Source organism: Glossina fuscipes, unplaced genomic scaffold (genome assembly GCF_014805625.2).
Source record: "Glossina fuscipes isolate IAEA_lab_2018 unplaced genomic scaffold, Yale_Gfus_2 133, whole genome shotgun sequence".
In the NCBI taxonomy this organism is placed as follows: Eukaryota; Metazoa; Arthropoda; class Insecta; order Diptera; family Glossinidae; genus Glossina; species Glossina fuscipes.
Window position 1 is genome coordinate 190,068 of NW_023998476.1, and position 26,522 is coordinate 216,589.

Genomic DNA, 26,522 nt, shown 5'->3' on the forward strand with positions numbered 1-26,522 from the left:
TAGTTTTTATTTTGTTGTGGTTCGCCTTATATGTTATTTAAATGAACACAGAAGTAGAAAATATAAGCGATTTTAAAAACATATAACATATAGCTATATGGACATGCTTGTATAAAATCGTTATCCAGAATCTGGCGATAATAAATTTGATTTATTGATTGTAGGAGGTTTTTGGTCATCCATATGTTGGAGACTGTGTGCGGAGTTTACCTGCAAACAAAAGCAAATATTAGTTTAATCAATAAAATTTGATCTTATGATGATGAATACTTACAGGACTGATAGGTGTTGTTATAACAATTGAAGTGCGTGAGGCCTGCTGCAGTAAGGCGGTATCTTCCGTTGTCTCATCACAATCGCCTTCGATATCCACATCAGCTTCGATCACAGTATCGCTATCCATCTCCCACGACGGATATTGGTCGAGTTCTTCTTCGCAAATTAGATCCTCTTCTTCTAAATCTTCGTATTCATCTATTAATATAACTGTGAATGTACAATATTATAAACAATATGTTGCGTTGTGTGTATATACACATTTTGAAATTGATTAAGAAATATATACTTGAATTTTCAGGTATTTGTTCTTTAGGGCTGGAAGCCACAGACTGCGTGTCTATGCTGGGTATTGATATAGCGACTTCATCTAATTTGCTTTCTCTTTCGTAAGGCTGCGACATGGATCTGCGTGCATGAAATATAGTTGTAATTATGCATTTAAAATTTCTATCATCATCTTACCTTAGAGTAACTCTTTTTTTCGCTTTACCTTCCGTTTCGTCGACACTGTGCTGATGACGAACTTGAACCGGGCCTACATCGGCTATAGGAGGATATGCATTAATTTCGGAAGACTGTAAGAAATTTACATTAATCCGCTGCCTATCACCGATATATGAAGGTGCTATTAAGTTCATAATTTTGCACATGCAGTACAAGTACTGTGTGTACGCATACATAGAAGTGTTTAATTATGGTGATTGTATATGGTTCTAAATCAAGCAAAATTCTGAAGCAATTTACCGTATTAGTGGCTTTAAAATTGTAAATTTTGAAGAATACGGATCCTTCGTTATTATTTGTAAACATATACTAACCTTTGTAAATTCATCGACTTCCTTTGAGCTATACGAAGTCGAAGATTTCGACGTGTCGATTGTCGCTTTAGATTTACCGCCTAATTTTGTATTACAGTTTTGCCAATTGTTTATAGGTTCATACTGGCCTTGTATAGGCGGCTGATGGCTGAGGGAATGTTTTGAAACCTGAGAATTAAAGGGAAGAACTTGAAACCGTTGGCGATCATCCATGTACGTTTTAATAAGTAGGTCCAATTTTTCTTCTATATCGGCCACCTTTCAGTACACAGTAGTTAGTTTTGGCTCTAGAAAATCAAAATATTATGAAATTCTTACCTGTCTCTCGACTTTGACGACTCTCGAAGCTAAACTTATTTTAGAAGCATAAGCGTCTTTTGATTTCGAGCCTTGTTTTCCCAAAATCTGGTCTAGTCTGAAATTAGTTTTTTCATTATCCTCTTAAAGTTTTATAAATGACAAGTAGGAATGCTAAAGTGGGGTATGCCCTATTATTAAACACCGTACAGTGCCCCTAGAGTTATCCATTTGTCGACTTTTTCAAGTAATGTGTTGTATGAGAAATTGCGAAAAATTCGTACTATCCCAGTCATTCTGAATAGCGTTTATCGTTACGCCAAAACAAGTCAGTGCACCGAATTTCGTTCAGAATCTCAAAAATTGTAGCTTACAGCATTGCACATATCGTAAAACATGTATATTTTCCAACTTATCCCGTTTAGCTTTTGTCTGCGTCTGTGTTCGTCGATCATCCAACTACCTAACGACACAATCAAGATTATAGATTAGAATGCAAGACTTTTTTCTATTCTTAGAACTTTCATTGGCATTCACAGAACAAGTTAGACAGACTACCGCAGTTAATTGATTAACACATACGTCTCAAAGAGTAAATGCTGAGATAAATTAGAGAGAAAACGTGCTTAGGAAAATATGTTTTTTTTAAGATGACTATTTAATTATATAATAAGCATTGATAGAAATCATAGTTTAGAAACAATGGCTCAAGTCGACCTTGTAAGATCTTAAGACAGACATGGTTAAGATAGACATGGTTGGATCGATTCAGAAAATGGTTCAGAATATGGATCTGAATTCATCAATATAATAAATACAATAAAAAGTGGGTCTACAACAAGTCCTTCTGTACAATCATTATGTCAAAACGTCTGCATAGCCCAGAAGAAAGTTTCCGTCTGTGTGGTGTCCGTTGTAAGCCGCGAAAACGAGGCTATCGCGTTCCCAATTTGAAGATGGGCTAAATCGGCCGAAGGACACGCCTGCAGCAGCAATAAAAAATTGGTTATTTATTCATTAGCAGATAAATAAAAGAATTTGCATTCATTTTTATGTGAGATCCTGTAGGAAAAAATTGTCGGCGCCTACCTAATATTATAGTATAACAAAATTTAATTTTTTTTCAACTCCTTTAGAACGCGCAGAAATTACCTTCAAAAACTTCTTAAAGTATATAAACTCTTGGCCAGTCACAAATTTGCAATGCACGTAAGCATCTCTACCGTCTGCAAATTTGCTAAAAAATTTGGAAGTAACCTCAGCTTTTCGAAAGGCAAGCCTATACGCCTGCGCGCCTGTGTGATAACAGGTTCACAACATGTTATAGAGCATTAAAATTTAGTTTTTTTTACCTTTTTCGTGTTTTTTAGGATCACGATGATGGGCACAAAAGATTCGGTCATGACTAAATATAATTTGGTTGCTTGTTATCTTATTATTATCTTATTTTTTTGAAAATTTAAGATATTTCGTTCATGAAACATAAGCAATTTCTATAAATCCTTTTATGTTGCGATGTAAAAAATTTATTTATTTATTTATTAATTCCTCTTATACAAGAAACTCAACTAAAAATTTTGACAGTCGAGTTCAATTGACTCTTAAAGTAAATCTTAAATTAATTAATATTGAAACTTAGTGTAGGTCCAATAAAACAAATAAGAAGGAAAAAAAAGAAAAAAAGCATGTACACAACTAGCATAGAGCCACACCCAGAACCGGTACAGGACCAAATTGCGATTGAACCTCTAAGCTATCGCAAATATGCATAAGCTTGGCAACCGATAATAGTTAACAACAATTCATTTTCGACTCATCGTGACGTTTTAAGGTTAAGAGCTAGTTTAAGTACGACATAGATAAATTACGCGCATTAAGCAATGTTGCATTAATGGACTTTAAAGAGTCCGATAATGAGAATAAGTGATAGAAATCATTTAGGTTCTTGCAAACAACTCTGAGCAGGTTAAACAGCTCATAATTATATTTACATTGACTAAGATTAACCAAGGTAAAGTTCCTAGAGAAGCGGTTGGGCACATCAAAGCTTATTTCACCAAGTAATGCAGTTGAGTCAATAGCACCGTTTATTATTGTGATAACGAAGGAAATGCCAAGAACAAATCTACGTTTTTTGAGAGACGATAAGGGTAACAGAAGCAACCTATTTTCGTAGGGGGAAGAGAGACAATCGGATCCCAACCCAAATTCCTCAGGGCGAACAGCAAGAATTGCTTTTGAACAGATTCAATTGAATCTACATAGCACCTATATGCAGGAGACCACTCAACAGAGGCATACTCAAGTATAGGTCTAACCAAACACATGTACAGCTTTTTTGTAATGTAAAGATCATCAAGTTCTTTGGACCACCTCTTTATAAAGCCAAGCGCGGACCTAGCTTTGCTTAACGAGAACTCAATGTGCAAGTTAAAACGTAATCTATGGTTAAATAGAACGCCTAAATCTGTGAATGTATCGACGTCCTCCAACCAACGCGAATAAATGAAATACTGAGTAACGAATGACTTCCTTCTTGAGAAAGATAGCTTCCTACATTTATTTAGATTTAGTTTCAGAAGGTTCAAAGAGCACCATGCAACCAAATTATTGAAGTTACTTTGAAGGTGATGTGATTGTGATTGTAGAGAGAAGGAAGAAAACAGTTTCACATCATCAGCGTACATTAAGATCTGACTGGAATTAATCACCGTTGGGAGATCATTAATGTACAAACTAAATAAAATGTGACCTAAGTGACTTCCTTGAGGTACGCCAGACATAACGGGGAATTCATCCGAGGTGATGAAGTTGAACAATACCCTGAAGGGTCTATTGCGCAAATAGGAGCTTATCCATTTCACTAAATAGAATGGATAGCCAGAGGCTTGGAGTTTAAAGATAAGTAAGTTATGGTTAACCATATCAAACGCTTTGCTTAAATCAGTGTATATCACATCTGTGCGAGAGCCACTAGAAAAAGTCTTGAAAACGTAACAAGTAAACTCCAGCAAATTGGTGACCGCACAACGCCCTTTCCGAAAGCCGTGCTGGTGTGGAGAAATATAGGAATTAATGGCAAATGCCAAATGCTGGGTGACAATTCGGTCAAACAGCTTAGGCAAGACACTCAACTTGGCTATGCCCCTGTAGTTCTCAACAAGTTGTCTACTTCCACTTTTGTGAATGGGAACAAGGAAACTACTCTTCCAACACAAAGGCAAAACACCTAAATTCAAAGACCGGTTAAAAATCTTAGAGATAACACCATATCGCCCGACAGCGCAAGGTTTAAGTACACAGGGTGGAATTCCATCAGGTCCAGGCGCACAACTATATTTTAGAGAGCTCAAGCCTTTAAAAACATCATCTTCAGCAATAACCAAATTAGGAGTTGAAACCAAGTTAGTTATAGGTTATGGATCGTTTGCGGATAAATCGAAATTAGCAGTCGAAAAGCTTCGACGGAAGTACTCAGCGAACAGATTTGAGATTTCAAGATCATCCGAGGAATCAGACCCCTTAAAAGAAATATGCGAGGGCTGTGTCGAAATTTTTCTTCTTGGGTTAACAAATTTAAAAAAGTATTTCAAAAAAAAAAATGAATGCAATAGAAAACATCCTTCTGGTCGTAAGAAATGAAGCTACTGGATTCTAATTTGGCACAAGCATTCGAGGATTTTGGACGCAGTTTGAAAATGGGAGAAGTTGGTCAAAGCACACCCACAAACTGAAGCGCAACTCCGTTTCTCAATGCAAAAATTTATGGGTCTTTGCTCAGTACTCACACATTATAAAAAAAGAAGGCTCCAATTTTCTGTATTGACTTTATGGGAAATTCCACTAATCTTGTACAATTCATTTTTCAATTTTTGGGAGTTTTCTGCTTATTAATCATAAGGTAAACAAGAGAGAATGCTGAACATTATTGCGCACATTCCTCATATGATGATATTATATATGATTCTAAGATAAATATACCTAGGTAGAGGGCTCTTTTTTTTGCAATATAATCGATAGGGTATCAAATGACAGGACTTCGAGAATAGAATGCGATAAGCTAAATTAAATATCGCGGACGTCACCACATGGTGGTTAATGTTTTTAAATGAAGGGATTTGAAGGGTAGATATATGTAGAAGATAGTTTTTTGTTCATAGACTGCAACAGATACGCGATATAAATTTCCACTTTTGTTCTACAAAAATACTATTGAGTATGGAAATTCATATTTTTCCTTTTTTAGGGTAACGGTGCTATGTATAAAAGATTCCAAGGTTGCAGAATATAATTTTATGCTTCAAAATGTTTCACGCCGCCACAGCCAGTTTTACACAAACTATTCAAGTGGTCGGCGACTAAAAAAAGCCACAGAACTAAGTTTTCATAACCTATATAATATTGGGTGGGCATGGCTGGTTTTTTCTATTTTCAGAATAAAAGTGGAAATTTATATCATGTTGCTTTCGCCGTTTATGAGTAACGAGTGAATGACCGATTCAGAATTTTACGTTGATCAAGAATATATATATTTTGTGGGGTCTTTGAAGCTTCCTGCTGGGCGTTGCAAACATTCGATGATGGGTAAACAAGAATTAAAATTTTTGTTTTTGCACAATAGCAAAATTAAGTAAAAATTATTGCCCATGAAGTCTAAATTCGACTTTTGATATTTCTGTCCTTTTGAAAAGTGTTAATTTTGAAAACCGTCTCGAGATAACAAACATGTAGACAGATGCCAATGTATAAATTGGTGGACACTTATCACTCACACTGCACCAACTTGACATATTCTTAAAGAAAAGATGCTATTGTTTACTAAAAAGTTTATTACTTGGATAACCTTCATAGACAAATGTGTATAAATTCTTTCCAAGTTTGCCGATATAAGTCTGACGATCGAATGTAATAAGAACTATTTAATATCTACTTTGTTACTGTAAATAATATTTTATGGTTGTAATAGTGATTTTCACAGATAGGCGATTGAAGCGATTCTAGCATCCTATTTCAATAAATATCATTGTATGCACGGTAAGTAAAATTTCATTGCTCTTCATTTATAGAAACTGACAGCATTAAGTTCAATTATTCAATTATTTCACGTTCATTCCAAAAGCAGATCTTAATTACGCCCTACACAACTCGTGGAACGGGAGTGTATTAACAGTAGACTTACGGAAACTCGTCTGTTTGACAGGTAAATTTTGCGATTCGTTACAATCGCAAAAATGCAACAGGAAGCCGAAATTTGGCAAAAACATTCCTTGGTCGACGAAAAATACGAGGTTAAAAAATGGATAGGATCTATTTACAGGCGCGCCCTTAATGCAAATGAAACTAAAACAATCTCAACAATCATCGGCATTACAAACACATGAAGTTTACTTCGAACCTTAATGACCCAGATGCTTCCTTTCATCACTTCATTACTTTCACGAAATTGATTAAACGGCCGTTTTGGCCCAAGAACACGATTGAAAAGGGATCGGGTCGGACCACTTCGCTTATAACGCCTTAATTTTTTAAAAATCGTTACATAAATAACTGTAGAGTGGTGCAGGGTATTTAATGATGGGCCGTAACTCGCTATAGTATTTTTACTTGTTTTTACTTCATCTTATATGCAATAATATAATAATAATTTACCTGGCATGTACATTTTTTACACGTCCCAATAGATCTACATGTCCCGCGGCGTATTGTTCCATGACATCTTTGACGTCGTAAGGCTTTAGGGCTTCCTTGAACTTCCGTCTAGCCACAAAATATTTCAGCTAAATTTGTTTTTTAATATATCTATATTTAATGCAATTTTATTTATGTATATTTAAATCCACGTACATACGTGGTTTGTTTCACTAGAAACTTACTCAAAACAGAGACTGTTTTATGCAGTGAATTCAGCGCATAATTAACAACATATTAACAAATATTACCGAAAAATTTACTATCCTCAGTAATGAAAGTATGTCGCTTATTTCTCTGCTAAAACATAGGAGCTGAATGGAGATTTAGGATTTAAGAACAAAGTCGATGCGAGAGTGATATAGCTTTAGCACATGCCTTGCGGCACAACCTAACAGTATTCGCTAGGACAACGGGGTATTTTAGAGTAAAGCAACGCCTCACAGTAAGTCGGATAATCGTTGTATTAGTTAGGCGCGCGGGCCGCTTCTGGAGCACCAGATCGTTTTAAAACGTAAGACCAATAAATTCACTCTGAGGAGTGTTCGTGGTCTATCTGTACTTTATTGCTTTATTGTAGTTACCGAACTAATGGGTTATTACAGCCACCACTCTACTATATTCAGCAGTCAGGGCGCACATGTTACTCATGCCCACTTTAGCATTTTAGAATTTAAATCTGACATTGTGAGATATCCCTTTCTTTAGAACTTAATATTGTGGTTGTGGACGGCACTTGATCTCAACGCAATATTCTATTTTCTTCACATCTATTTTGACCATCAATGAAAGACATAGCATTAAATAGCTCCGAAAAATGAAATTGGCTACAATATTGTTAGTATTTTCCAACAATTGTTTCATGACGTTACGAATAATTTCCTGACTTTTTCCTCCAACTCTCTAAGACAATAAAAATGTTATCACCTAATGAATTATTTTAGTTTGAGACAATCTTTTATATGATATCCCTTTTGTTTGAATTTTTCAATATTTTTTCTTAAAATCTCCACAGTTTCCCATAAATAATTTCGCATTGTTCGACGGAAAAGTGATGAGTGTATTTAGTTTCTCATCCCTATACTACCTACGTTGAATCGACGATTTTTGTGTCAGTAAGCAGCGCTGTCAGCAATGTAGGCGATTATTTGTAACAAATCCAACGCTTACATTTTGTTTGAGTAGCGAGCGCATCGTATTGAGAAATTTTTACTAAAAACAGAATTATACACAGATCTAAGAGCCAGGTAAACGAAAGAAAACTGAACGAAGTCTTGGCATGTCAGTGAGTTTATTGACATTAAAACTATAGGGTGGGCCAATATGAATTTTTTCAACTTTTGAGCTTAAAACAAGTGACTGTCAAAACATGAAAAATTCCACAATTTTGTTGTAATTCTTACTTATATGAATAGATCTGTAAACATACCTCTTGATTTTTTTCTGTCTTTGGTCTAGTGTTCGAGATGCGGATGGCATTATACTAAAGTGTACCAAATTCTTTTGGAAATCGCTGCAGCCGCAAAAAAAAAGTGGTTGATTAAGAAATCAAGGTTAATAAATGGATGTCATCAACACACATTCACACCCACAATATAGAAGAAATTGACCACGACAGTTTTTTCTTGTGTCTAACTCTATATCGCGCAACATATTAGCGAGCCTTCTCGTTCTCTAATCGCATTGCTCATCTTTTGAACAATCTACCTGCAGTAGTATTTTCCGCATTTTTAAATAACTCTCCCTTTCCTTCTTAGTTTACCTACACGGCTTACTAACCTTTGCTTTTGCGTGCTTTTTGGTGCCTAGAGGACATCGTGTAAATAATATATAAATATAAAGAAAAAAAGTAAAAAAATTATATTCGGTCGTGACCGAATCTTTTATACCCATCACTGTCATCGTAAAGAGGCAAAAAAAATAAAAGACCTTTATTTTCATGCTCTACAATGCTATATATATTTTGAGGGCGACATTGATTTGTTTTATTTTCAAGATAAAATTTTTCGTAGTACAGAAGTTTCGACATTGTAGGCATGCCCTTTAAAAAGTTTAGGCTACTATCAAATTATTTTGCTAATTTGTAGGCGATATTTTCATTTTTGCTAGAGAACGAACGTTTACCACTGATACTACGCAGTTGGGCAGACAAACAGATGGACGTACGAACCAATGCTTAGGTGCAGTACAAATTTGAAGTTGCCCAAGAATTTATATACTTTATGGGATTTTTGAAGTTTGTTTCTGTGCACAATAAACGTATTGAAAAAAAAATTTAATTTTGATACACTAAAATATTGGGTGGGCGTGGTCAATTCATTTCATTTTTATACAGGTACTGCAACATCGCCCATAAAATGTGCGTTTAAACTTTTGTACATATATATGCTGATAGCTTCAGCTTTGCGACCAAGACAATGTTTACCAATCATTGCACAGGCAGACGGACAGACAAACGGATGTGCTTATCTTAAAATTTGATGCTGATCAAGAATATATTTAATGTATGGGGTCTCTGAAGGTTCCTTCTGGATGTTGAAAGCATTTTGAGAAAATGTCATGGTGACAGGTATAAGAACAAATAAAAACTTTACAGTAGGCCACGGCCCACTATTGAGTACCCAACAATATTCTGTCTGTATTCATATGACCACTTTTCAAAATGAGGTGTTACATGGGAAGTGCTCGAAAATGTGATCCGGTTCAAATTATATTCAACGGCGCCCGCCCTTATGTTGAACACAAGAAAACAACACGAACGGGCGGGCAGAAAAATTTAACAAGAATAATTTTCTGAACCGATCGGTATAATAACTGCTGGATTTACCTCAAGCCCTTCTATATGTTGTAAATATCCACGCAAACAGTATATGCCCTTGTGACATAAATGGTATAAGGCGTAATAACATCAAATAAACGCAAAAATTTATAGATTTTTTAGGCATTTTTCAGTTGATTAGTATGGTTATAAGGAAAGGCTAAAAATGACATTTTAGCTTCCGGATTCGTTATGGTACATCGTTTTACCATCCGCAAGCATTCGAATCGCATTCAATTTAAATGTTGTTGCAAATGAGTTATAGATGTTTCGATTCAATTTCTCAAATTTATAGTGAAATGGTTTTTTGAGTAAGTTTAAGTGAAAAATTGACAGTGAAGTCGTAGCATAGAATCGTGTTGCTCGAGGTCCATCTAGGAACTTACCTTTCTAACAAATCGTATGGCAGTTTTATGCTGATTGGTTAATTGGGTGCAACGTGGCTCTTCATCTTCATCTACTTTTTTGAACGGAATAGACATTAATAATTTAATTATCGAGATGTGAATGAATGTGTGTAAATATATTTAAAGAAATGCTTACACACTATATTTTCTATTATTTACTACATACACTTATGCATACACACTATTCCGATGTAATGCTATACAAGCGTGTGTTTACGGGATGGGTATCATACATGACTACAGTGCCATTAAGTGATAAAAAAAAAAAGAAGAGAAGAACCTCTTTAGATTTCGAGTGAAATGTGCATGCGATAGATTAAAATTTGTTCTGGCAGTAGAAGAGAGCTCAAGATCAATTCTTTTTGGATAATTATTATCCTTTCATTACTCAAAACTTCACTGGCTGTCAGAGTGTATGTGCGCTTTTGGGTATTTGTATATGCGTGTGTGTTTGTATAGAATGACACAAAGAAACCAACCAACAAACAAAAGAAAAAAGGAAAAGAAAAAATAGACAAGAAATAAGACTGCATGTATAATGTGCGAAAAGTATTAGTATTTAAAAAAAAAAAAAAAAACAAGAGAAGAGGAGGAGAGTCGAGGATTTTAAATATGAAAAAAAAAAATAAATAGATTTTTAATCGCGATGATAACAATCACTTGCTTGCTTAAGTCGAAAGTAACAATTAAGGTAAATTTACTCGCTAATACTCTCTGTAAACAAGAAACTAAGCAACTAAGTACTGATTTGCGAGAAGAATGGCAAACGATACACGAAAAGTGGAAAGTATGGTAGATATCGTAGCAAATTTACTTGTTTTATATATTAAATGTTTAGAGAGAAAGGAAAACTTTACGCACTTCCTTCAATGTCGGCTATGTCTTTGCATTCGTACGATTGACTGTTCGGCGAGGATTTGCAGGCGGAGTTAGTACCAGTAATTGCTATATTTGAACCGAAAATGTCGCTATGGACAAAGCCGCACAGGACAACAGGTATGGATGTAATATTCGTTAGACCCAGTCTATATCTATTATTATTATTGTTATTGTTGTTATTATTATTATTATTATTTATGTTTTTATTGATATCATTTTCCACAACATTTTCACTACACGTAGCACATCCGCCGAAGGTGCATACTTGCTCTCTCCCGCGCTCGTAACACAATTCATTGTTAAGGTTTTCTTCGTCTTGCTTATCAGATAAATTCCCAAAGGAAACGCAGCTGTGCCTTCTGTGTTTGTCAGCCGACAGATTGGGTTTCAAAGCTGTTAATACAGAACAAAAATTTGTTTTTTTTTTTTTTTTCTTTCAGATTAATATCAAAACATTTCGGTCTCTTCTATTTAAATAGAATCGACCAGTCAGGATAAAAGACGTGCACGTGTTTGGGTCGTGGAACAGATATATATATATATATAGTAGAATTTTACACAAAACTTATACTCTCCTATTATTACGTCTGAAATCAAAAAGAATAAGCATAGAAAAGATCGACGGTCCATTCGAAAAATTTTTGCATCTAGTTCTCATATATCATTTGCTATCGAGAATAAGATCATCTGGCTTAAAATCATCACAACATTTATACAACATCCACAGACTATAAGTAGGCGTGCAAACTTACCATCGGAACTTTTTTTCAGTAAAGTGGTATCTGCGACAGAGTCTTCGCTAAAACTCGGATTTAACGATCTTCCATTTTGTACCACTTCTGAAATGCATAAATGTTTTTAAAACAATTGGAAACTTGGAATTTTATTTCGTTTGCAACAAAACTCTGTCCTAATAGCTCCCACAACATGGAACACAAAGAAAAAAAAAAAAAAACAATTGAATACTAACACTGTTCACGCGATATATGCGATATAAGTAAAACAACTTGATAGTTATGTTAAAAAAAAATATCATAAGAGGGCGATTTTACAAATTTGTAATTTTTGCATTTTGAACAATCGAGATTCAAGATAGAATTGAAAAATGTGGGTAAAAATTCGAAATTTTTCATATATGTGTTTAGTAAAAAATCGTCCCCTCAGTCACGTGGAATATATAATAGATAGCAATAAACAAGCGTTGCAGTTATGTTCGGCAAAGCCGAACTTTTCATACCCTCCACCTATCTGTCTTATTGGTAAAGACTTTTTAATTGCAATCTACAGAAAAATTGAGTAAAAAATTTGTCAAACAAGTATATAGAAATCATGAAGTGCTCACCCTGTAGATCTGGCCTAATTATGACATTATTGAAACTATAATACATTTCGCATCAGTTTTTAAGTTGAAACGTTTTATTATTTCATCCGAGCTGTATAATCACCGGATCTATACAAAATTCGATGACTAACTAACAGGGAGACAGGTTGTTTGTTTGCAAGATTTTAGCATAAGTGGTGTGAGCAGCTCAGCTCGTACCTACTTAAACCACAGCTGTCACATCTTCTAATCGTTCTTTGAGTGAAATAAATTTTAGATCAGGCATGCGCAACTGCTGGCCCCTTACGTTTAAAATTTCAAATAATTTAATTTGTTCGCACATAGCAACGCTGCAAATGGTTTTTATCGGCTTTCACGACTAGCTCTGCTGTGCGACTACTAAATATGAAAGGTGTTTAAGTATTTTTTTTTTTATTGCGTTATCAGGCCACAAAATGAGCGATTTAAAAAGAAGAAAAATCGATATACAATGGCCCATCTCTAATAATAGCTTAACATTGTTTTGGCTTTTGCCGTGATATAAAAATTAAAATTAGCTCAATGAAGAAAAGAGTTGCCGATGGCAGGCTTGGATTCTTTCCGTTCTTAAGCGATTATACGATTATAATGATATGCTTACGGCAATCAAGTCCTTTGGCTTTCCGGCAGTTCTCAATTTGTCTGCTCTACGGGCGAACCATAATTAGGACTTTGTATCTTAAAACAAGTTATAAATCTAAATGTATCGATGATTTTTAAACAAGTCAAATTCTTCTTCTTCTGCAATTCAGTAAATCACCAATAGATAGTTCAATGTGTTGAGTAAAAGTGAGGGAAAGTGAATCAAAGCCCAAATCGAAGTGAAATTCTCTTAATGAAATCTCTTTGAGGCGTCATCGATTAAAATATCGATCTGAAAACAAACATAAATGGGCTTGAAAATTTGAGTAAAGATTTCGAATTAATTCGGATGAGAAAGGAACCGAAATGCTCCATCTTGGTCACGTAGGGGGGCAGCACTGGATAGTATTGTGGGAACTGAACGTTATGTTACGATGTTATAGTTTTAGAGTATAGAGAGAGAGTCTAGAGTATAGATAGTCCTTCCGAAGTGTACATAATGTGGTTATTTTAGATACGTTGAGCTACGTTGTAAGAAAATTTAATTTGCGAGAGGCGTTATTTTTCTTGTTTTTTAAGTGATAAAATGTTTAAAGAACATCATTTCACAATAATTCAAGATGAAAATTGTTTCGATCGGCACACGAGGTCACAAGCTCAGTATTAATCGGGTTAGATGACAGGTGTCCAAGATTCGCTTCTAATCTAACATAATATTCTAATATTTCAAAGTTCGGCCAAACAAGATTTACAAGATTTACAATACTTAAGTTACAGACAATGGCTGACCAGTGCACTGCGATCACTTCGTTTTTGAAATGAAATTAGAGGTTATGTTACTCAGCTATAATTAAATTTGTGGTACTAAATAGAATTAATCTTAATTCTTAATATTGTATATATACGGATGATGTCCTTAACATTGGATACAATTAAAAAATGTGTATGTATTATCTATACACATACATATATATTGTTGTCAATCTAAACATAATTGATTATATTCGCAGGGGAAAGAATCATTCAGTATTTGTATAAATACCCAATAAATTTCTGGCATTGTTGTCGGTCGATCACTCTTTAAATTATTCGAATCATTCCGCGCGTTCCTTCAGGTTCTAAGTGTGTGAAAGGAAAAAACAAGTGTGAAAACTAACGTCTATCCAAATGTGTATTCACGTTACGGTAATCGGAGAGCTTATGGCCAAACAAGTTGAAATGAAACTATCATTGAAGAATATCGCGATAAAGTATTATTGCAATTGCGCTGATCATTACAAATAGAACGAACAGCAATAAAATGATGAAATAATTAATACACATAATAGCGCTCTTATTACAACAAACATTCAAGAAAATTTTAGTAGAACTTCACCAAAGTTCCTTTTGCAACATTTTTAAGGTAAATGATACCAATGGTACCAATACAAAAATTAGTGCCACCCGTTACAAGGCAGCGCGTGACCAAAACGAGAATAGAAAATAAGTGAACAAAATGGAACAATCCTTCAACTCTGTTCGATATTCGGTGTTGTTGGTATATTCGGATTCATCATTGAACCTAAGCACCAATGAAGCGCCAAAGTAAACTTAAATTAGGAACGAGGCGAAATGCTCCATTTCGTCATATCGCACTTTTGAAATAACTAAGGCAAGAACATAGGTGATCACTCCTATTAGAAGATAGATATCTGTAGAGTTTACCATGGATCTCCGCAGTGTGTGCTTAACTTTCCACTTCGCTCAAAGACAAACGGTTTCAATAAAAAGTAGTTACACATCTTACCACTACTTTGGTACTCCTTCCTTCCCCGGGCAAAGTGAGACTGATTTCAGATCTTAATATTTACTTGCTCCGTGATATTAAGCTACACAAACCGATCACAAAGCTACATGAAGGATCATTTCCAGTTCTCAGGACGGAAACCACCTAAGAGGGTGAAAAAAATCTATTGATTGGTCTTCCGATGACCGTTGTTGTACTTTAACACTTTAGGCAGCGTATCGGTACACTTGTGTACGCATTTTCCATGCATTCCCGATCACAAAGCATTCTATTTCTCCCCTTCGATTTTCAGCATCTACAGGGATATATCGTCACAGACGACAGCCATGCTAGTATTTCTAAAGTCGATAATAATTAACTCATGCTAATCTTCTCGTAACATTGATTTCCTTGATAGAAAAAAGTCTTCTTGAAAAATAAGAACTTTCTTCCGCTATATTTTTTGGCAAATTTCCCGATCCTGTTACATGAAATTTTGTATTTTCCATATATGTGGACATTCAGCCCGTGCAGCCGTCTAGAAACGCCGAGTTTACGCTTTCAACGCTTCCATTAGCATTTTTCGACAAAGAGTTGTGAGACGAAAAGTTTTCTTCCAGATAGATAGATTAGTGCAGTGTGTGTTAAGCCAAGATATATTAAAATGAATGGGAAATCCTTTGAAATAAATTTATCACTTAATCTTGCTTTTAATTAAAGTTGGGGAAAACTATCGTGTCTGATGATGATTTATATTATATCCTATCTCCTCCCTCGGTGGAGGGTATGGGAAACTCAATAATATATATATGTATATATATATATATATATATATATATATAAGGTATATATCATGTATATGTAAATATTATGTATATATATATGTATATATGTATATATATATATACGTATTTTATTAATTTAAAATCAAATCGAAACACACTGTATTGCAACCACATGCTCAATAAAAGTAAACGTTATATTTATTGTATTTTTAAAACAAACTGTTATTTAATTTCCTTTTTGTTGTTATTATTTATAAATATTTATAAACATTACAGAGTTTAGGTTTAATTATGCTTTTTTGCTTTTATTATTAATTTTTGTTCGTTTAAAATCGGTGGTTATATAAATAGTAGTATTTTTTTTTTTTTTTTATTTACGATTATGTTAATTCTGTGAGATCGGTGTGAGGAATATTTAAAAAGAATTCCACAAAAAATACAGAAACACATTTATATAAAAGGAAACGCTTATGTATGTACGAGTATGTATGTAACTTTATAAAAGGCATTAAAACATAAAACAGGTAAACTTACATTCCACAAGTCCCCCTTCCTCAGAGGCGCTGCTCTGTGAGGATTGTTAAGTTAAGCTGTTAATATATATATATATATATATATATTTTTTTATTTTTTTTTATTTTTGGTAAATATGTTGAAAACAAACGTTGGGAGATAAGTAATAAATAATAGTGTAACATGTTTTAATTAAACTAGTGTTTGAGACATGCATTCCCGTTATTTAAATCTGAAATTCAATCTGAATATGTATCTGTATCTGAATCTGTATCTGAATCTGAATCTGATTACTTTTCTGTCTGCACAAAGATTAAGACTCGCTGACTGATTGGCTGATTGGTTAACTGATTGATTTGTGACTGCGCGGGTCATCTCATCATTATTAGTTTCAAAAACCTATACCAATCAAATGTCGATCGTTTTTTTTTTTGTTCTTCGTAGGTATTATTATTATTTGTTTTTTGTTTAGTATAGAGTTTCTCAAATATGCTTTCGTTCTCTACACCCAGCATGCATGGATCGCTATGGATAAAAATTTAAATATGTACATGTAGTTTGTTAGTTGAACATTTAATTAAAACAAAACTGTTTAGCTTTGCGGCTTTGTAAGCAAAGCTCTGCGCAAACGTGGGTGTAGACCATTTTCAAAGAAACGAAGAAAAAAAAAAAGTAATGTATTCAGTAGTAAGCGTAACACAAAAATCAGAAAGTAAGCGAGAATAAAAAAACAACATGCACGGAAGTAAGTTTTTTTTTTTTTTTCAAATACTTGCACTTGTTTCATTTGTACTCACCGAGATTCTCTACGGATTGATTCATATCGCGTACAGGACGTGCATAACGAGACGCTCGCGTCGAAGAAGGCATCGAAGTTTTAACGATAACATCACCGCCTGGCGATTGAATAGATGGACTTTTGTGTCTTCTTATAGTTGGCAAGCGGGCAACAAATGATGCATTATGCTTGAAACTGCTCGAAGCTCTTCTGCGAATGTCATTTTAAATGATAATTAATATATGTTAGACCTCATCGATTAGCAGGACAGTGTAAATTTGTTGTTAGCGCTTTGCTTTGTTTTCTCTGTTTGTTTGTTTATTTGTTTTGTGATTTTTGCTTAATTATATCTGTAAATTAGTAATGCGATGTGTAATAGAGATCTACAACGACTTGTAAATTATTTAACTGCTTAAAGAGTGTAATCAAAATTGTATTATTGGAACTTGTATTTGATTGGGAAGAATTTGTTCTATTTCCGTCTTATTCCAAAATTCTTGGAACAAGATTTCCTTAACTAATTCTATTCTACGAAAATGGGTTAACACCTTACTTATGATAAATTCAAGATGACCTCTAAAATATGCAATAAGGAAACATGCCCATTCGATTCTCAAAACAATTTCAAAAAGGCTGCAATAAAGAAAACAAAAGATCTTCCTTGAATGGAGTTTGTCATCGTAATTCATTCTCAATATCATTTTATGTAATTAATTGTCCAATTAGATGTCACAATTCACTTCATGGCGTTGTTGTCTGCCGGATTATTGACCAGCCTAAGTGGGTAGACCATTGTAAATATTTCAAAATTTCAATTTTTTTTCGTTATTGGCTTAAATGATCCTTTGAATCGTTAAAAATGATATAACAAGAGAATTGTGGGTATGGTATAATTTCAATTGGTCAAATATTTTGATTTTTTGAAAACAATTATATGACAGTACACGAGGTCTTGACATCGTTAAATGCGTTTTTTCCGAAGCACGATTTGTGTCAAGGGCAAGAAGTATAACTGAACCAATTTTGATTTTTTCATTAAAATTTTTACGTTACCTTTAAAACAATATTCTTTAGTAAAATATGTAATGTTTGTGGTCCCGGGTATACGAAGTTTGCGTGGGTGTACGTTACGCCCAGAATGATTTTCAGAATCGACCTAAGCTTGTCTGTGGGTTTACTGGGTCGCAATTTTTGAAATATTTTCTTTTAGGCTGTTGCTGTGGTCTACGCCACTAATCACGTTGATTCAAATTGCGATCCAATAAAACCATCTTTAACATAAGGTTTTCGCTTTGTCAAATGTTCGCTTTAATCTTAATAACATTAAATTGTTATTAGCGAAAGTTAATCTTGCTGAGAGTGGCCGTGAATGTTATTAGGACTTTATTTGTATCACTTAGTTATTGTAAAAACTTTTATGGGCGAAATACTCTCATCCACTTTCCAAGCAGACTTGATTAAGTAAAAGGCAGATTGTTTATTTTAGCTTCTTTTAGGATTTCAGTAATGGCTTTCAAGAAAAAAATGACTATGGCTAAAACTTAAAACAGAGTTCCATGCTGCATATGTACAGTGGAATGTGCGGATGGGAAAGGTAACATGCTTCTATTTTTCATTATGGCTTATTAAAAGAAAAAATGTTACTTTATATAGCAATAAAATAAAATAATTAAATTTAAGAAAGCTAACAAGCCTAATTTTTCGCTAGTGATCGCCCAAAGGATAAGAAATTATCGATTGATAAAGTGAGTGAATAACAATCCCGAGCCTACATGTATTGCACAATGAAGGAAATCTCTCCTTTGTTATCATATACAAAATGTTTCATTCAACAAGCGACTAATTATATGTAATTGAATGAGTTAAATAGAAACCCGACATCGCTACAAACGGTTCGTATTTAAAAGAGAAGGTGTTCACTTCGCTTTCCAAGCTGTCTTGGCAATGATCGATTACAGTTGATTTCTCAGTTGAAGTTCAGAGTTTTCGTTACTATTTACTTCTTTCGTCTGAAAAATTTTTTTAATATTTTTTTTCAAACTTCTCAAACAGCTTTCCATTGACAACCTATACCAAGCCTTTGCTAGGTAGAATGATCAGATTTCTTTTAAGTAGAGAAAGTGATGGAATGCAAAGAAAAAGTTTTTACATAATTTGGAGTCACTTGCGGTATTAAACAAAAAATAGTTGATTTTGATCGTAAGGACGTAAGGATTGGAGGGTGAAGAGAACGATTTGAGATCTTTGTTCTGCGCATAGGACAAGTTGTATTATGATCACCCACGGTTTTCAACAAAATATGCATTTCACTATTCTTCTGTCTGGTGCAGCAACGCTTTTTGGTCCAGCGACGAACTCTACTGAAAATAGTGCGGATGGGATCTCTTTTTGGATCGCTTTCGAAGAGCAATTTCAATTCTCAAAATTCCTCAATAAAAATGGCTGACTAATGTTATTTCGTCATTCTAAATTGACCAGAAAAGTTGGATCAGAGGGGCGAATTTTTTGAGCTAAATTTGGACTACCTTAGTTGACTTTTTGGGCACCCACCTACATGTGGTCTTTCATGAAGTCTCCTGTTACATGAACACAATGTATTCATTTTGATATATTATCACGAGATGGTGCTGGCAATTTAATGGCTGGACGCGGCCGACTATAATGGGTTTATTTTTTTATTTTGCCAAATAGAGATAATTACAAAATATTTCCAAACATATTAAAAGAATTATTTTAATAAATTAAAATTGTAAATGTATATCATATTTCCGGACACGGAATATCAATCAATATCAATATTCAAACTATACATTAGAACTCAAAATATCAACTCAAATTCGTCTATGTCTTTTTGTATTTTTATTTTCGAACTAAAAATATCAATTTCTGTAGGATAACTGTGAAGAGATTGCCTTAATGTTCCGCATATAATAAAATCTGCATTAAGTGTTAACGTACCTTCTATGATTATCATAAATTGACTTTAAGAGAGACAGTGAATATTTTATTTCAAAGCTTCCTTGTTTTCCACCCCATTCGCATTTAAATTTTTTCACTACACTGAGTATCCATGATGGTGTATATATATAGAAATAATGTATATTAATGCAACCGGTGTTAATAAAGTGCGGCATTTTGTGCAGAATGCTTTAAAATAATAAATATGATAGTGTTTAAAGAGGGTCCCCAAGTTTAGCTATGTATGGCACAACACATATGAATTATGGTGATCATCGATTAAAGCATTTATTTTATAAATTAAACTCAGAAAGAAAAGTGCTTTTCAAGGTATAAATAGTTTATAATTAACGTATAAATTATTACATTACATTTGACGGATGTATAATATATCAGACATAAGTATGACAATTTGTGGTACCCTCTAGATTAAAAAAAAAAAAAAAACGAATTAAATTAAAATGTTTTATAAGCTAGAGAAAAAGGTTAATTTGTAATTGACTTAGAGAATTAAATGCTTATGTACGGTATATATTGTATATATGTATTTTGAAGCTCTAGCACAAGAAAAAAGTAAAGTTATCATAGAAAACTTGAAAAATATATTTTATATTTTGTTTTTGTACTATTTGTGGAAGGAAAATATATGAAGTGGTTTTTAATGAACTCAATTGATTACCTATTTTCAATTAAATTTTTAAACAATCTATCCCAATATTCAGAACTGAAAAAATTGAAAAACCAAAAGAAATTATTAAATTATTTTGGGTGGATAATATCGGTGGATAATTAATTCTTTTATATATATACAAATATATACATATATAAATATATATATATATATATATATATATATATATATATATATATATATATATATATATATATATAGATGTATATATGTATACATATATAAATATGTATATATATAAATATACATATGTATAAATGTTTAAATATATACATATATACATATTTATGTATACGCATACATACTGTGAATGGGAAAATAATAATGATTTATACCGATCATTCAAATTTAACAAAAAAAAAAAAAAACTTAAATTTACAGAAAAAAATTCATAAAATAACGCTACGCGCATTGTTCAAGGGAAGCGATTAGTAAACTTGAACGTTTTATGTTTAAATAGACTTGTGTAGCTAAACACATATTTATACATATATATATATTGTTAGGCTTCTTCTTTCTTTTGAATTGTTAATGTTAAGCGAAAAACTTGTTATTAAAATTTTGTAAATACTTACGATGCTGGGGGACTGGGTAAAGCCACTTGATGTATCTTCCAAGTAGCAATGGATATGGAGTGCTCATCTGCCGCATAACAACGCCATAATGATTGAATAAGAGTCGCAGCTGGTTGACGCCGTCTTATCATGTGTTTTTGACGTTGTTGCTGTTGCACTTTTAGTGCAAATCCGCTTCCCAGTATACCCTTAAATTTGTTAAGCGAAATCCTCTTCTTTCTTTTTTGTTTTTCATATGACATGAGATCTAATGCTTACCGCGGGCAAAGCGAAAAAGGATATACCAAGCAGTGCACAAAATGAAGCAATTAATTTTCCCTGCCACGTTTCAGGAACCATATCGCCGTAACCTACTGTGCAAAGAGTGATCTATAAGAAGTAAAAAGACAAGTGACTTTTTAATGGTAAATTTATCACATTTGTGTTGGAAATTAAGAAAATGCAAATGCACATTAACGGTAACGTTATCATTATAAAGTTCCTAGCTGGGTCGGAGACAAACCGGAGAACCAAAATCAAGACCTGCTAGACGTCCATTTAAAAACCCTATATTATTATCCATAAATAGATTAATTTCGCACGCCCAAAACAATTCCTAATATTTAAATTATATGCGTCCATGTAAAGGGAAAAAACCTTTTAAAAGTAGTCTTCAACCGTCGCAAAAGTTATGGTAGGAAGCACACGCTGAATTATAAACGGGTGCGAATCCATAAAAGTTTTTGGCATTTATTAACAAGAAATGACGCTATAGTGGGAAACTGTCCATCAATAATTACCCTACACCGCTTCGTTTAACACAGCTGCTAATACGACGACGTTTTAAAGCAAGGCTTTATATGAAAATTGGTCGAACTACTTTCAATTATAATCATCCTTGGGCCAGAAAAAGTCGGTGTATAAAATTTCCCTAAAATATCTTAAAAATTACGACCTTTAGGTTGAACAACAAAATAGGCGGATGCACAGCTTGATATGTTGGCATATGGGTATAAAAAAAGGTAGCTCTATCTCAAGTCCGTTTGGGTGGACTCTCAGCCGGGGGTCCACATCTTATTCACGTCCTTCGGTGATCAACGAATGTATCGCCTTTGGTTGTCAGCAATACGAAGTTTTATTCGACTGTTTGATGTGCACTCCAATTGCATCATTTGTTTGCATCATTGCTTGCGTTAATAGCCCCAAGATTAAGAGGGTTTTCGGTAAGCTGTTTCAATGCGGCAACATCACATGCATATGTTTTTCGTTCTTCTTCTGTACATGCGTATGACATGCGTTTTAGATTTGCTAATCTAATCTTACGTATTGTGGCAAGTATATCTTTATATAGCTATTCAGATCGATTGTACTAAAAAAATTATTCCCCAACCCGTTTATCATCTCTTTCTTATTTTAAACAACTTTGGGAATTGATTTATAGTGCTCAAGATATTTACAATCTCTTAAAACCTCTTACTCGACTACCATGAGATTCCGTCTCCATCTGTTCGTCCTGATGTGCTTGTTTTATTGAAATCCTTCAGTTCTAATATTGAGATGTGAACTTTTTGGTTACTTTTTGGTTCGACTAATTAAATTTGGAAAACAACTGGAGACATCAAAGTGGGAGATACCTTACACCATGATTTTTTATATAAAAAAATTGCAAATTTTCTTTCCTATGACAAATCTTTCAAAATAAGTCACTGTATGGAGAGTGGTCGTAAAAATAGTCCAATCGACTTAATTTTCAATGGAGTACGTTCCGAGGGTATTTCGTCAAAATATCTCCAAAAGTGCGACTTGTTGGTTAAACATAAAATGCGTGGGCAGACTTCGGTGTAATAAAAGCAGTGTCTCTCGTAAGACCTTCTGAATGTTGCAAAAGTCTTTGCAAGCTTAATGCGCTCTGTACCATCAGTGGTGCAAAATATAATGAACACAGACCGCGCACATAACACAACCTTTTTATGGTAAAGTAAACGAGGAAAGGCTTTCAAAATGCTTTCTTGATTATTTGGCAAATTTCATACTGAGTATTCAATTAGAACTTACCACACCCCACCATAAAGCTTGTGCAAAATTGTTAAACTTTGCGTTAACATCCTTCTCCATTAAATAGACGAGGAATGAAGCAAATATTAGTCCAAGGAATCCAATATACATAGTAGTTATTAATTCCTGTTAAACAAAGTAGTTAAGAAAAAAAGTTATCAGAAGCAACACAATAAATATAAACGTACTTGTCTATGTGCGTACACAACGCTGCCTAAAAGTTTCCATGTACCACCGCGTCGATCCATTCGCACCATACGCAAAATTTGAAAGAAGCGCAATCCTCTGAGCGCACTGGTTGCAAAAACTTGGCCTGAAGTGCCCATCCCTAATACAACTACGGAAGCAACTATTGTAATAATATCTAAAGTGATTGGAAAAAGAGTAAAACAGCATTATTGCTCAGCGTTTTGCTCTGCATTGCTTATGTTCACAAACTTACCTATAATACAAAATGGTCGTTTTAAAAATTTTAATCTTCCTATACATCCTTGATACCTTGAACGGCAACCGGATGACCACAGCCTGTTGGAAAAAGTGTTCGTTGTTTACGTTTTAATATGAAAGGTAAATAGAGAGAGAGAGAGAGAGCGAGAGAGAGCGAGAGAAAGAGAATCAGAGAGGGGGGGGGGGGGGGGGGGAGAGGAGAGAGAAAGAAAGAAAGAGAAAGAGAGAGAGAGAGAGCTGAAAGAGGCGATATATAGATTACTTACCGTAAGAAAAATTCCATTGTGAACCATACTACTACTAATAGTTCCATTCTAAATAATATATACAAAGCTTCCTTTTCGTACTCCTCAATGGTTGAGAAAACACTTAAAGCAAGGCAGGTAAAGACCATGAGAAATCTTTATGGAACAATTTGCAAAAAATTAGTTGTAATTTTTACAAATATTTCATATCCTTACACCATTATATGATATGAAACTGCTTGTGGTCCTCGTGGTCTCTCCAAGAAATTGTATACTCTGCTCTGAAACCTTCTGTACCGAGCATCACGGCGCGAACCGCGATTGTAATTTATTGGCTTTCCCAAAAGTGACATTCGCGGCTCAACAAAGCGATCTGACGAACGACGATAATGACGCTTACATATCCTATAATATTAAAATATATAGACATCACTCGTATACTTATGTCAATTTAGGTACAATATTTCCATCAAAAGGCTTAACAGAGTAAATGAATGTCTTGGGTAAAAAATCGAGGGCCACATTGACCGGTGAGCTTAATAGTAGCAGCCGGCTTACTCAAAACTTGAGCAGTTAATAGGCAAATGTACTTGCAATTCTTTCGAACGGATCGATAATAGCAGCATCTACACCATATACTCTTTAAAATTAGCAAAAGGTGTAACATTGATTAATTTGGCAATGGGTCAGTGCTGAATGTTGATGAATACGTAAAAGAAGAAACAAAAGTTGTGCCCTATTAGCAAGCAGGCAACATAAGAGAAAGGCGTCAAGAAGACGCACAGCACGCCGACTAAGAAACGTTTTTAAAGCTGCAAACATTGTTTCGCTTGTTTTAATTCTCTAAAACTTTTGCCCAAAAAATTAATCGCTAGTACCATCTAATGTAAACTCGTATCCCAGTAGAGCCCAGTAGACAGAGGAGCCAACCGAGATATCGATTGTTCATCGTGCCGTGACGTTTCCTACAACACGATCAGTGCATATAGCATTATGTGGAAATCGTGCTATAGGAAAACCAGAATTAATTCAGGTCCGTGGTGGAAACCGCGTTAAGGCAAACGCAGAATTAATGGAAATCGAATTACTCTCAATTGCGTGAAAATGACTGTTGCGTTTTATAGCGACGGCGTTCTAAGAAACGCAGATGTAGTATAAACTGAATGCATTCGTACCTACCGCCTTATATAGAACCTCAGAAACAAGTAAGAAAGAAAAAAAGAAAACAATGTTCATTCCTTGATAAGTAGAATTGAGGTCAACCTATAAATGCTAACAAAAAAAGTTTAACACATCGTATAAGTGCTGCCGTTTTATCAACCATTTGACATATTGGAATGTTCCTGTACGAAAAACACGTTGTAACGAGACGAGCTAGAGAAGACCTGTGACCTGTATCGTAGGTATGATATATCGCTTGCGTAACATTTTTGCTATATATCAATAACAGAATTGTTTTTTATGTTTGTGTTGTTCCGTAGGCATTTCCTTTGACCGCTTGGACCCATATCCACCACCTTGCTTACAAGAATTCGAGTAGGAAGGACAAACGTGCGTAGTTCGAATCAGAATTTAATACTTTGTAGAGTGTCTGAAATTCCTTTTTCCTTCCTTGAAGGACAAACGCGGAGATGAACAGATGGACCGGTAGACGTGCGTAAGTCGATTTAGAATTTGATATTTTATGGGACGGCTGAAGGTTCCTTTTTCCTTCCTTCAAGGACCAACGTGGACACGAACAGATGGACGGATAGAAAGATATTTATGATTTATGATGTCCGAATTTTCCGTTTTCCTTCGATCTCGAATTTTTACTTCAGCGGTAATTCGCTTTAAAGACAATAGATCTTGCGTTGTATGCAAATTCAAAACATAACAAAGGCCACCGCCGAAATTTAAACTCAATGCAATCCCTACGGATTAACTTACTTACTTATTCGATATGTTTTCAACGTGGGGTAAGGAAGGGATGCTGTATCTTTTACATAATCTATTTGATGTAAGATTACAATGAGCAGCAGTTATTACACTTAACACTTTCTTTGTTTATTTTCGGCTGCGTGACTTTCTATTAAACTTAGTGTCAATTAGAAATTTATAATAATAAAATATAATGACAAACATAATGATACCTGTTTTTTGTTTTTGTCATTCTTATGATATTTAACATTTGAAAATTTTTAAATTTCATAAGCAAAAGACTAAACACACGCCCCTTGCTATATATAATTCTTTACCTTTAAAGTTATTGGGTTTTAGTATGTGTATGCGAATAAATAAATCACTTGCCTAAATTTTTGTTCATAAAAAATAAATGGATCGTTATGAGGATCCATAGCTGTTGAAAATGAGATATATAAACGATTAACCTAGATTGAGATCACTTTAGATGAGGGAAAAAGTTCACAAAACCCGCGTAACCGCACAAACTTAATTATCTAATTTGCGATAATTCAAACGTAGTCAGATAATTTGAAATTCGAAAAAAGTCATTTAAAATTTCAGTTCAGTCTCTTCTTTTAAAACATGTCGCGTATTCATAATCTACAGGTTTTTTTTTTAACTTTCTGCGGATAACTTCAGCGACCGCAAAAGCGAGCGAC

At 34.1% G+C, this 26,522-nt stretch overlaps 1 protein-coding gene across 12 annotated transcripts; it reads right to left on the reverse strand.

Annotated features, from left to right (window-relative positions):
- Nucleotides 1–4: 4 nt before the first annotated feature.
- Nucleotides 5–26,416, reverse strand: LOC119640985 (potassium voltage-gated channel subfamily KQT member 1). 12 transcript variants are annotated; one of them, XM_038039396.1, is made up of 20 exons: nt 26,209–26,416; nt 24,136–24,324; nt 23,941–24,075; nt 23,670–23,752; nt 23,416–23,591; nt 23,228–23,353; nt 21,452–21,562; nt 21,194–21,381; nt 20,607–20,651; nt 16,989–17,179; nt 11,939–12,025; nt 11,169–11,579; nt 10,287–10,357; nt 7,044–7,171; nt 1,416–1,512; nt 1,098–1,355; nt 742–854; nt 566–684; nt 275–486; nt 5–210 (listed from the first exon to the last, which is right to left on the reverse strand). In XM_038039396.1, exons 1-20 carry the CDS (start codon nt 26,253–26,255, stop codon nt 121–123), a joined length of 2,877 nt encoding a protein of 958 aa, XP_037895324.1. In that variant the 5' UTR covers nt 26,256–26,416; the 3' UTR covers nt 5–120. The 12 variants fall into 12 exon arrangements, with proteins under 12 accessions (XP_037895324.1, XP_037895323.1, XP_037895325.1 ...); XM_038039395.1 differs by having other exon boundaries at nt 10,287–10,360; XM_038039397.1 differs by lacking the exon at nt 20,607–20,651 and having other exon boundaries at nt 6–210; nt 10,287–10,360; nt 26,209–26,415.
- Between the last annotated feature and the right edge of the window lie 106 nt (nt 26,417–26,522).